This window comes from Perissodus microlepis, chromosome 19 (genome assembly GCF_051167445.1).
Source record: "Perissodus microlepis isolate ML-2025 ecotype Zambia chromosome 19, ASM5116744v1, whole genome shotgun sequence".
In the NCBI taxonomy this organism is placed as follows: domain Eukaryota; kingdom Metazoa; phylum Chordata; class Actinopteri; order Cichliformes; family Cichlidae; genus Perissodus; species Perissodus microlepis.
Window position 1 is genome coordinate 15,105,781 of NC_140479.1, and position 12,205 is coordinate 15,117,985.

Consider the following 12,205-nt stretch of genomic DNA (forward strand, 5'->3'; position numbering starts at 1 on the left):
CCCTTTTTGAAAAAAATACTGAGTGAATAGTTTCACTAATGTTGCAGGGTTTGTCTGTTTGTGTGGGGGTGGGTAGTGTGTCTTCTAAGCATCACTGTGTTTCCATCACTGTGTGAGTGAATAACATGATTTATCTTTGTGTTGTATGTTTTCTTTCTTTGAAGGAAAAAGAGCTTTCATTTTGATTTTGCAGTAAGGTATTGTGAACGATAGTCTGTTTCTCATGTAGCCTGGTGATTCATGCGCTTTCTCTGTGGTTCACGCATTTCTCCTTGAACCCTCTCATTGTTTTTTGGATCTTGTCGCTTTAACAGCTGGCTAAATTATCAAAAGTTTCAATGTAAGCTTTCCAGACTAAAGCTGCAACGACACAGAAGCAGTATGAGATGTTTGAAGCTGCACCAGATAAAGTTTTGATTTTGACGTTTTTATGAAATCAGCCAGTGGGGATGCAAAGGAGCTTTATACACTGATTGCATTTCTCAGCATATAAAGATATTTAAAAATAAATAAAATAACCCCATTAGTTAGGATGTTGTGTAAAATATATATGTAACAGGAGCACTGTGTGTGTTTTCTGTAAGTTTCAAAGTTAAATGTTTCCCCATTTCTCAGTTCAGAGCCTCCTTTGTTGCAATTCTCCCTTCTGGCAGCATAGGTTGTTCAAAAACATGTGTATCTCATTCAGCATTGGAGCTTCCACACATGTGCATATTTCCCTAAGTCTGGTGCACTAATGTGATAGCATCTCTACTAATATGCATGCTCTCGTTTGAGCTGTGAACTCGTACAAAGCCAGATGGCTCCCCCTCTTGTTTGGCCCAGAGGACGTCAATTTAAAAAAGGAATTCAAGTTTTGATTGGTCAGGCCAAAAGACTTTCTGGTACATATATCAAATGAGCACCGCCTCATGTATTTTATTAACATGTAGAGGTTTAACGGTTCTTCAGAACTGCTTTTCACACCATGTGGTTATTTCCACTGCTGTGCATGTTTGTTTTTAATGCAGTGCCATCTGAAGATTAGGTTTTTAGCCTTGCATCTTGATATTTCCCCTGATTCTTGGAATCAGGTGTTTTAAAAAACCCTAATTCTTTAATTAATTGACCAACTTTAGTGGTAGATGTTGGAATAGCTGTTTACTTTCTCCATTCTTTAGTTGCCCACTGTTTTTGCAAACAAGGCTGTTGTGGTAGAGAGAGTAATAGCTTCGTAGTGCAGTGTTTAACACAACAGTCAAAAGTAATTTTGTAGTAATAGAGAGGGGAAGATTTATATATCATTTCTATCTGCTCATAAAGAAACAACTATTGGGTGATTAGTAAACTGAGCTGAGCCCATCTCTGTGCTAAATGTGCTAAAAGCTAACGAAAACTGATTTAAATGGATGTTACAGCAGTAATAACCCTGCACATAATCCTCTGTCAAACCAGGAATTGGCATGGTTTGGTATGGATTTAATAACCATGATTTAATATTTTAATTAGTGAACTTTTAATGTGCAGGAAGCAGATTCGGTTCCTTTTGATTGGACCAATGTTTTAATAATTAAATTTTATCAGCATCCGCTGAAGAGCTTTTAGTGCTGCATGTATGCAGGCGTTTGCTGAAACAGAACAATTAATTCTCAGCGCTGAGCCACCGTAATTTTCAAGGAACGATCGTGCTGTTAAAGTGGCAGGTGAACATTTACAATCAGCCTCTTTTGTTTCTCCCTCCCTGCTGTTTCATGCTTCCCGGCCAATCATGTCTGTCTGTTATTTATCTACTAAGATGTATGAGATGTGGATACTGTCAGTAAAAATAGAGTGTTATGTTGATGCACTCTTCTTTTATTTAATTATGAACTGCAACCACCAACAACATTGTTTGGTTGAATCCAGTTTAATATCGGACAAACATTTTTATACATGTACACACAAATTACACATACGAGTCTGTAGGGCTTTAATAGCTAAACAGGCATTTTATTGTATGAATATTATTTATTTCTAAATTATTTTAATAGGCTGTGTCTTGGAGAGGTTCAGGTGATTTGATTATTTTTATTTTATTTAATGGAATAGCTCAATAAGCACAACTATATATCCATTTATAGTGGAGAGCATCACTCTTTCTATGCGCTTGCCTGTAGGTAAATATCCATGCATAAATCTGAGGCAAATCTTTAGACGATCCTGCTGGATGTTCAATAAATAATCTTAATAACTTACTGGAAATTGTGCAAATTTGTTTCAGTGAGAATTATTAAGAAAATATTTGGAGATTATTGAGATCATTGAGAAGTGCCACTCTTGGACGTGGAAAAAGCTTATTTTAATTAGAGGAGTATAAATGCTTCTATAAAGTGCATGTTCATAATTCAGCTGTCTTCAACTGTTTACATGGGTTGATGTGCATGTGCATCTTTCAGATATCAAACATTAAATTTAATGAATGGATGAAGTGGCTCAAACAATACTCACGTACTCTGTCGTGGTCCATACCAGGCAGACATCAGGCTCTCTCTCTCTCCGGCTGCTCTGAAGTGATTACAGCAGAGATGTGTTTGTGTTGGAAAAACAAACTGTTACCTACTGTAGGCTGTCTGTCTCTCTCTCCCCCTCCTCTTTAGTCTCTCTGTTTCTTCCCTGGGGGGGCGATGGCAGGTTTCTTCAAGGCAAGAGCAACAACCTTTCGTGTCGCTGAACATCTTTACATTCAGAACACGTAGACCTACAGAACAGTAGAACTTTATTCCGACTATTTTTCTGGGTATTTCCGGGAAAATAGTTCACACTGTAGAAGGCTTGTTAAATGTTGCAATGCACTACCTCTCACAGGTAGTGCATGGAGCCAAAAGGTTTTGGACTTAGGTTGGTGCTCTTCCTTTTCATTGAATCCTTTATGACTCTAGTTGACTTGTTCCCCTGATGGACTTGCTGCCTTGCTGAACGCCCTCATGACTCTGTTTGGGTCGATCCAGTCTGGTGCTGCAGTGATTTGATGGCTTTGTTCGAGGCCCCAAATCGGCCAAAAGCTTGCATGTTTTGCTCTCTGCTTCTCCAACTCCAATCAGAGGCCTGCCGTCAGGAAGTGAACCCGTTTTAGTGGAGGTTAAATCCAAGCAGCATGTGCAGCTGAGCTTTGCATAGTCCCCTATGCAAGAGAGGACTCAATTATTTCCAGATGTAAAACAATGGACATCAATCAAAAGTCATTATGCACAAACTACTAATGACTAGATTTCAATGTTACTAACTTTAGATTTACATTCTTCAAATTATAATCTTAATTTCTTTTAGTAGTCTTTGTAGCCAAGTTTAGGAAATGCTTGTAGCATGTATTCCCTTTAGAGCTGGCTACTTTATTTTGATCAAACTCTAATTTCTCTCCTTGTGCCTTCTTGTTACCTGCACTCGTTACAGCCCAGATGAGGATTCATGTCAGAAATTCATTCCTTTTATCGGGGTAAGTATTATCTCTCTCTCTGCCTAAATACACTGATCAGGCATAACATTATGACCACTGACAGGTGACGTTTACCGCGTGAACATGTTGTCCTAAAAGTTGATGTGTTAAAAGCAGGAAAGAGCTTGAGGATTTGTGCGAGTTTGACAAAAGGTCAAATTGTGATAGCTAGACAACTGGATCTCCAAAACTACAGCTCTTGTGGGGTTTTCTTGGTCTGCAGTGGTCAGTGTCTATCAAAAGCAATCCAAAGAAGGAACAGTGGTGAACCAGCAACAGGGTCATGGGCAGCCAAGGCTCACTGATGCACATGGGGAGTGAAGGCTGGCCCGTGTGGTCCAACAGACCACAAATGAGCTACTGTTGTGGAAAAACTTGATGTTGGTTCTGATTGAAAGGTGTCAAAGATTACACAGTGCATCACATTTTTGTTATGCATGAGGCTTTATAGCTTCTGACCAGTCAGGGTGTCCTTGCTGACCCCATCCACCGGTGAAAGCACCAACAATGGCCAAGTAAATAACAAAAGATGATCACGGAGCAATGGAGGAAGGTCTGGTCTAATGAATCACAGTTTCTCTTGCATCACCGGGTGTGTATGCATTACTTACCTGGGGAACATCTTTCTGTGGATAGAAGGTAACCCGGCGAAGGCAATGCGATGCTTTGGGCAATGTTTTGCTGGGAAACCTTTGCTTCTCCCATTCATGTGGATGTTACTTGGACAGGTACCACACCTAGCATTGCTGCAGAGGATGCACCCCCTTTCATGGAAATTGCATTCCCATCCTCTTTCAGCAGGATAATGTGCCCTGCCACAGAGAAAACATTTGATCAGGGATGATTTGAGGAGCACAGAAACGAGTTTAAGGTGTTGACTTGACGTCCAGATTCCCCAGATGTCAATCCAAGTGAGCATCTGTGTGATGTGCAGGACAAATAAGTGTAGATGTGAGGGATCTGTTGCTAACATCTAGGTGACAGATACCACAGCACGCCTCCAGGGGTCTACTGGAGTCCATGCCTCGAGTACTCAAGGCTGTTGTAGCAGCAAATGAGTGACCAGCACAATTTTAACCAGGTAGTCACAGTGTTATGTCTGATTGATGCAAATGCTGCACTTTATCTGTGGGTTTTGTGGCACTTTGAAGTGGTGCTTATAGTGATAAACCTTTGCTTTTCCATTCTGTTTTTCAGATGGTGAAAGTTGGCATTGTGGAGCAAACAGCTGCAACATCAGGTACACCACTGTTTGGCCACTTTGTGGTTGTTAAATATTAAAAGAGATGTATTGTCATAGGCTGCATGTTAAACCTTTATATAAGACTTCATTAGACAGCTTTACTGAATGAAGTGAGCAGCATTGCCATATCTACATTCCTGTTGATCCTTATGAGCTTATTAGATGTAAATTCTCAAGGCATTAATAATCAATTCCAGAAGGACTTGTTGATTTATACTGTAGCAATTAATCCTGTGAACCTGATGTTATATCATCTTTGTTATGCTGAGACTTTGAATAAATAAAAAGCTTCATGTTAGTGTTGCAAGCCAACAAGAAGACATTTTTGTGTTTAAAGTAATTTAAATTGAGAGATGGCTAGTTTACTGATTGTAGGTATGATGCAATCTAACAATATTTCCAAAAAAAAAATTGCAAGAAATTGTTATTCCTGATGCTGCTTGCCTCCTTTCACAGCTCTTTTTTGCTTTTTCTTTTCTCAGGAGACTCTGATGATGCAGCGCCTCTGGGCTCCTTGCTGCTCTCCTCCACCCCTCCACAGGTATCACCCGCTTTCAAAGAGGCATCGCCCACGCCGCCCTCGTCTCCCTCTGTCAACACCAGCTTTTGTGCTTACAGGTAAAATGTGCTGCCTGCTGGAGGGAAATTACATCAAGTTCTTTTTTTACTAATGTCCTTGTAAATCAAAGCAACGTCTCTGCACAAAGTTTAAAATTAAATGTTTGAGCCACAAGATATTTCATCTTCTGAGACTCTATACAAAGTCTAAGAGCAAAACTGGCACATAGCAAGAAGCTTTATGCAACACAGTCTCTTTGAGGGGTCCCAGCTTTCAGATTCAAAGCTACTGATGCAAATTCTTTACAAAAATCTGTAACGTTTTACGACTTGTACGTGTATTCCACAGCTGTATATTTGTCTTTCATTTGTTTCATTTAAGCACATCTGAAGTTTCACATATCAGGATATAAAAATCTGTTTTTTTGCAGCTTCTAAAATGTAGAAATATTTGAGTGTGTCATTGTTTATTTAACAAAGAATCAAAAGAGAGAAGCAGTGTGAATAAACTAGAGAGATTAATTATTTTAAAAATGAATACCATGTTCGTGTACTTATATAGTGCTGTATTTATGTACATTTTCCTAAAGAAAATGACTGCGTGAATTCCTTCTATACGATACTGCTCAATTCTCTATATTATCTCATATTGTTTTTATGTAATTTATGCAATAAAGTTTAAAATTAAAGCCTTTTCACAGTATCAACATTGCTGTTTTCCTGCAGCTCTGGTGGTCAGGTGGAGCTCATGGGGCTTCAGGTGGACTACTGGGTGGCTCCGACAGAAAGGAAGAAAGATGTGGAGAAGCGAGACTCCTCCTCCAAAAACACTCTCAAGTGCAATTTCCGCTCGCTGCAGGTCAGCCGGCTGCCACTGGGGGGCGCAGAGCCAAGCTCCCAGCCCACCATGTCTATGACTGTGGTGACCAAGGAGAAGAATAAGAAGGGTATGTTGTATGACTGTGTTGGCACGGTGCGCTGAGGCAGTTGTGGGAAGCCCAAAGGCAGGGGTGTCAAACTCATTTTGCATCGTGGGCTGCAAACAACCCACTTTGATCTTACAGTAAGGGGGCCGGTCCTGTGAAACTCCGCCTTTCTGTCAGTATAAAGAAGTTTAACTACATAATATCTTAGTATAAAAAAAGCACAATTTCAAACATAAATCTCGGGTTTTCTACATGAAAAAGAAAAAGCTGCTGTGGCAAAGAAAGAGAGATCTGTGAGCATGACTTCTCGGGCTTAAACTGAGAAATAAATGTGCAAGAAAATAGTAGCTCGTTGTTCAGACCACCTTGTAACTATAAAACAGAAATATTTTGTTAATTCACAGAAAATATCATATTCTTTTTTGTAGTCCCTTTGTATGAAAACAAATTTCTGTAGTTGATAGAACACATTTTTTGGGTTTTTTTTTACCATGATTTAATTGTTTATCTATTGATTAATTACTTTGGTGTAATATGAAAAGCCATGGGAGAGGTCTTAATCAGGTTGAAAATACATTTAAAAGTCCAAAATTTATGCCCTTCTTCACTAATTCCAGAGCCATCCAGTGGGCCAAATTAGAGGCTTCACTGGGCCAATTCTGGCCCCTGGGCCTCATGTTTGACACCCCTACCCTAAGGGTAGACTTTGGTTGTGAATGAACCCTGAAAAAGTCAATAAACTCTATAGTAGTCATTAAGAAAACAGTGTAAAATGATTAAATCCAGTCTTGAAAAAAAAGGTTTTCACATACGACTCCTGAGAGACCAGAAAGATTCTGAGATCACAGTGTGCATCTCTGTTGTTCCCTTCTACCAGTAATGTTCCTGCCAAAAAAGAGCAAAGACAAGGAGGTGGAGTCAAAGAGTCAAGTGATTGAGGGCATCAGCCGCCTCATCTGCACTGCCAAGCACCAGCAGACCATGCTGAGAGGTAATTTTCTGCACAGACCTCCTGCTTGGTTTACTCTTCTTGCTCAGCGGCCCAGACATCCTCAGACAGACCACAGCTGCTTCTATTTTGACTGATTACTCACATTTTAAAAAGATCAGATCAGGAGTGGTTCCTCGCCGACCACTTTGTACTAATCAATATCTAATCAGTCAATCACTGATTGATTTTTCTTGTAAAACAAAGGGAGTCTAACGAAAAAACTTTGGGAACCTAATCAATGCAAAAATCTATCTGGTCTATTGTCCAACTACTTTATTAACAGCTGGCTACACTTTTCTGTTGTAGCTCCAATAAGCGACTTTGCAAAGTTTAAAGTTTAAAATTTGCATGAGCCGTGGAACTGAGACCAATAACCACTTTCATACTGAGAGCACTTTTTGTTCCGTGTACTGCGGTGCGGCAGTTTGGCAGTTAATATGTACATTTGAAAGCAGTAACACCTGTTACATCATGAAGAGGACCGTGTGAATTTCAGCTGAAAAGCAATGTTTATTTTTATGGGAGGGGCGTTCATATCTGGTGATTCAGATCTTAAGACAAGAGGAACACTTTACATGTTCAGCATTTATTCCCAAACTTTAGCGTCACTCATATCAACAGGAAATGAATCCATAAAAATTGTGAGCTATTTGAAGAGTAGTACTGGATAATGCAAAATAATGCATGCCTTGCAATACCTAGAAGGAGTATTTGTTATTCAAGGACCCTCAGGATTCAGGGAACTTGAACCTTGTTAAGAGTTTAAAAAAAGCCATTTCATAATGAACTCCAAAGAAGACCACGACCATGTGCTTTTACACATTCACTCAGCTGCTAACTCAAAACCCTAAAGTGCCATGAATGGGTGAAGTGTGTCACCTCTTGCTAGATTTGCAGGTAGAAATACTTCGGCGTGTAACCGTTTGTCTCTTCCTCCGCAGTGCTGATCGATGGCGTCGAGTGGAACGATGTCAAGTTTTTCCAGCTGGCTGCTCAGTGGTCCTCACACGTCAAACATTTCCCCATTGGGATCTTTGGACACACGAAAGGCCCTTATTAGCAGCACCTAAGAGACTGAAACATGGAGGACAGCAAACCCACCCTCCCTGCCTCCCTCCCTCGTGCCAAGAGCTCTTAACCCCCTTCCTCCTACCTTCGCCTGCACACTTCCTCCTATTCTGCTGTCTTAATTTAAACTCCTGCTTTCCACACTTGCATTGTCCCCATCATTTAATCTTTTGCGTGTTTTCTTTTGTTTTTTAATTTTCTATTTATGTAAACACATCTCAAGGCAGAGCTGCTATGAGAATATTTCTTTACTTGGCTTTTTAAAACAAAAATCCTGCTGACGTTTTATAGACTTTTGAGGAAAAAACATTAATTGAATAACAACTAGAAATGACTTCTAACCTTTAACATAATGAATGAGTGCCCTGGTTTCACTTGGCCATCAGTTTTTTTGTTTGTTTTTTTTCCTTTTCAAATTCGACGAGGATGGTTTTAAACACTTGGCCAGCACAATTAATCACAGCTATATTATAAAAAAGAGCCATCTGCCTCATAATAAAGGTCATATTTTCTAATTACAGAGAAGAAATTTTGGATTTGCAGCCACAGCGACTGTTGGCAGTTCATTGTCTTAACCCAGAGGGAGAAAGGATAAACGGCCTCCGTGAAGAAGTGTAATGTGCAATAGACGAAATATTGTGTGAATGCGATTCTGCTAGAAGATTACACACTGCTCTTAGTGGTGATTTTCACTCTTTGCATCCCTTCTCTTCTTTACTTTACCCTCCTGATAAACTAGTTCAAGGTTTGAAGAGAAGCTTTTTATATTAGAATTACGAGCGCAGTTAACCACAAACTTACAGGAAAAACTTCGGGAAATGCTATCTTGTTGAGAATTGAATGAGAAGATTAATACCTCTCTTATTTTTTTTATGGTAAATTTGAAGCTATAGCTGTTTACAGTAGAGTAAATAGGTACCCTTGTTCTTTTGAAAGGTAAAAGAATAACTACTTACCAGCACTTCTGAACCTCACTTAATTAAAACCTTATATCTTGTATGTTTAACCCCTATAGAAACTGAGCCAACCTAACCGTTTCTATGTTTAGTAGAGTAAGAATGAGGCATTGTGGTTTTATGGCTGGCACATAATGCCTCCTCCCTCCAACACACACAAAATAAATAAATCAGGTTTTACACTTCAGGTTTTGTACATTCTATATAAAGCTAAGCTAATGGTTAATGACTGACCCGGCTCTAAACAAACGGAACAAAATCTTCTTACCAGCATCTCCAGATGTCACCGTCTATCAAACATCCACATAGAAAATGAGACAGGGTAGCTGTTGCTCTGTTTGCAGCACTGAGCTACGCTAATTGGCTGCTTACACATCTGGTATCAACTACAGTACTGTGCAAAGGTTTTGAGCCACCTCTCATTTCTTTATACTTTGCAGGAAAATTAGAAATATGTGCAGTGATTTATTGAAAAACGAAGCACAAAAGAGAATATGTATCATTCTAATGAGCTTGAAAGTCAATATTTGGTATGACTATCTTTGTTCTTCAACACATCCTGAACTCTGTTAGGCAAGATTTCTTGTCATTTATTTAAGTAGTTTTCAGGAATAGTTCTCCACGATATTCATAGCTGTTCTCTAGATGTAGACATTGCTTTCCAGGTGATATTGCACGGTGGATTAAAATCTGACTGTACTTTTCTGTGTTCATAATTCCATCCATTTTTCCATCAACAACTGGCTGAAATGCAGCCCCAAACCATGACAGAGCCTCCACTATGTTTTACAGAGGGCTGTAGACACTCACAGTACTCACATAAATCACTTCGTGACAACCACCATTCCTACATTTCTGATGATCAGCAAACAGCAGATGGATAAACTCACTTTTTATAGATTCAGCTAAAGAAAATTCAAAAAAAATATGTGTTTATGACAGGCTGACAGTAACACAGGGCCACAAATACAATTTAAAACTTCTTGTTTTTATGTTCTGACACAACACTGGTTCATCCCTTAAATTTTGATTTTATTTTTTTTTCATGCTTGAATGATTCATAGTTCAGTTTTTGGTACCACAAAAAAACGTTCCTCTGAAAATAATCAAGCACAAGGACTGAACTGAAGAGGAGTTACAAACCACCCAATGTCCAAAGAAAAACTCTGAAAACCCTTCAGAAATCCTGGAGAACTATTTCTCAATACCACTTAAAAAAAATTCCATGAAAATCAGTCTCCTTGGAAGAAAAATATAAAGACACGAGGGGTAGTTCAAGACTGTTGCACAGTACTGTACTTGAGAAAGTTGGAGCCCAATGTCCACTGTGTTTCCTAAGAGTTATCTGAAAGAATCAGACTCTGCACAAGTGTGGCACACATCAGCTCAGCCAAAATTAGGAAATGCAAAACTGATTATTGGAAAAACAAATTGACCACTTCCTGTTTTGTATTAGGTTTTTTTTTTTTTTTTTACTATAATAAAATCAATAAATAATCTATTGAAGCCATGGGAGAGGTCATTATCAGGACAAAAATACATATATGCCCTTTACATTTATACCCTTCTTCACTCATTCCAGAGCCATCTAGTGGCCTGAATTAGAGCCTTCGCTGGGCTGATTCTGGCCCCCGGGCCTCATGTTTGACACCCCTACCCTAAGGGTAGACTTTGGTTGTGAATGAACCCTGAAAAAGTCAATAAACTCTATAGTAGTCATTAAGAAAACAGTGTAAAATGATTGAATCCAGTCTTGCAAAAATGTTTTCACACACGACTCCTCAATGAAACCGGTATCACTCTTTTAAACGTGACTCTTAATGAAGCCATGTATGACACAAGAATCCTACTTAAATTAAACAGAAGTCATCACAGTTCTTTGGTGTGTATGCAGCAGCCATAATCTGCAGGCAGGTCAAATACAAGTGCACAACGCTCATGATTAATCATATTTAGACATGGTGCAGACTTATGTCACCTCATCTCAAAATGTGTGGTGTAGAGCTGTGGCAGTGGTACTGATCTTCTCATTTAACTCGGCAAAGAAAGCAAAACAGCATATCTTTCGAAATGCCAAACTGTCCATTAAGATCAGCATATAAGGTGAAACAAAAGCGGAGAGTGTATTACATTACATTCATGAATTCTTCCTCCTTGAGCCCCACACTCCTCCATACACTCCATATGTTCCGCTAAAAGCAAATGTTACTTTTGCCAAAGGAAACACTCAAGAACTGCAGCTCACTCATTACTTGTGGTATTATAGATGACTTCATAATGTAGAGGTGAATGTATTGACGGTACCTTAATGTAAAGCACTTTTAAATGTTTGTCCAGTATAGATTAGTATGTTACACCCTGGGAACCTGCAGGTACTATTGGCTGTCTGCCGTTATGTCTGAGCAAAGTAAAACAAGCATCCGTGTCTCCTCAGTGCTGTGAAAGCAAAGTTCATGCTCGGCTTGAGGCCTCGTCAAACTATTTTAGATTTTAGTTACATGTTCTGTGAGGTTAGCCTAGAAAGTGTATGTGGATTACGTCTGTAGATTTTGCTCCATCTTTAATTCACTTTTAAGACTGAGTAGTATTTTGCTTAAATTTCTTTCAGTAGCAGTGTCATCATAACCTTTACCAGTTTCTTGATAAGTGCCTAAATTGCTTAATTTTGACAAATCAACGGAAGTAAATATCCATGGCTGAAATGGTGCTGATTTGAGCCCGGACAACAACAAAATATCTCAGTACAGCACATTGATTTCGCAACGCAAACACGTGCGGTATGCATCGGTGGGAAGTAAAGTCAAGCTTGACCAGCTGATTATCAGTAGTTTAAAGAACACTACAGTCCATTCATGGTGAGCATACATTTGTTGTTTCTCTGTTTAGAGAATATTTTAGATGTTTTTTTTTTTTTTTCCATGTTGTCTCAGAAAAGGCTTGTTGAAAGTTCCCTAAAGACTACCACTGTAATCCCAACAACTGGGAGTAATAAAACTACTATACACACTAAAA

The 12,205-nt window shown here is 39.1% G+C and overlaps 1 protein-coding gene across 4 annotated transcripts in view; it reads left to right on the top strand.

Moving 5' to 3' along the window:
* pacs2 (phosphofurin acidic cluster sorting protein 2) overlaps nucleotides 1-12,205 on the top strand; it is a 63,756-nt gene extending 51,551 nt beyond the window's left edge. For 2 of the 4 annotated variants that reach the window (XM_084913926.1, XM_084913925.1), the window contains exons 19-26: nucleotides 165-197; nucleotides 2,616-2,660; nucleotides 3,409-3,451; nucleotides 4,649-4,691; nucleotides 5,177-5,312; nucleotides 5,979-6,199; nucleotides 7,056-7,169; nucleotides 8,111-12,205. In XM_084913926.1, the coding sequence (XP_084770052.1) occupies nucleotides 165-197; nucleotides 2,616-2,660; nucleotides 3,409-3,451; nucleotides 4,649-4,691; nucleotides 5,177-5,312; nucleotides 5,979-6,199; nucleotides 7,056-7,169; nucleotides 8,111-8,229 (754 nt within the window). In that variant the 3' untranslated portion in view covers nucleotides 8,230-12,205. The remainder of the gene's footprint in view (nucleotides 1-164; nucleotides 198-2,615; nucleotides 2,661-3,408; nucleotides 3,452-4,648; nucleotides 4,692-5,176; nucleotides 5,313-5,978; nucleotides 6,200-7,055; nucleotides 7,170-8,110) is intronic. The other 2 variants (XM_084913927.1, XM_084913928.1) reach the window with 2 other exon arrangements.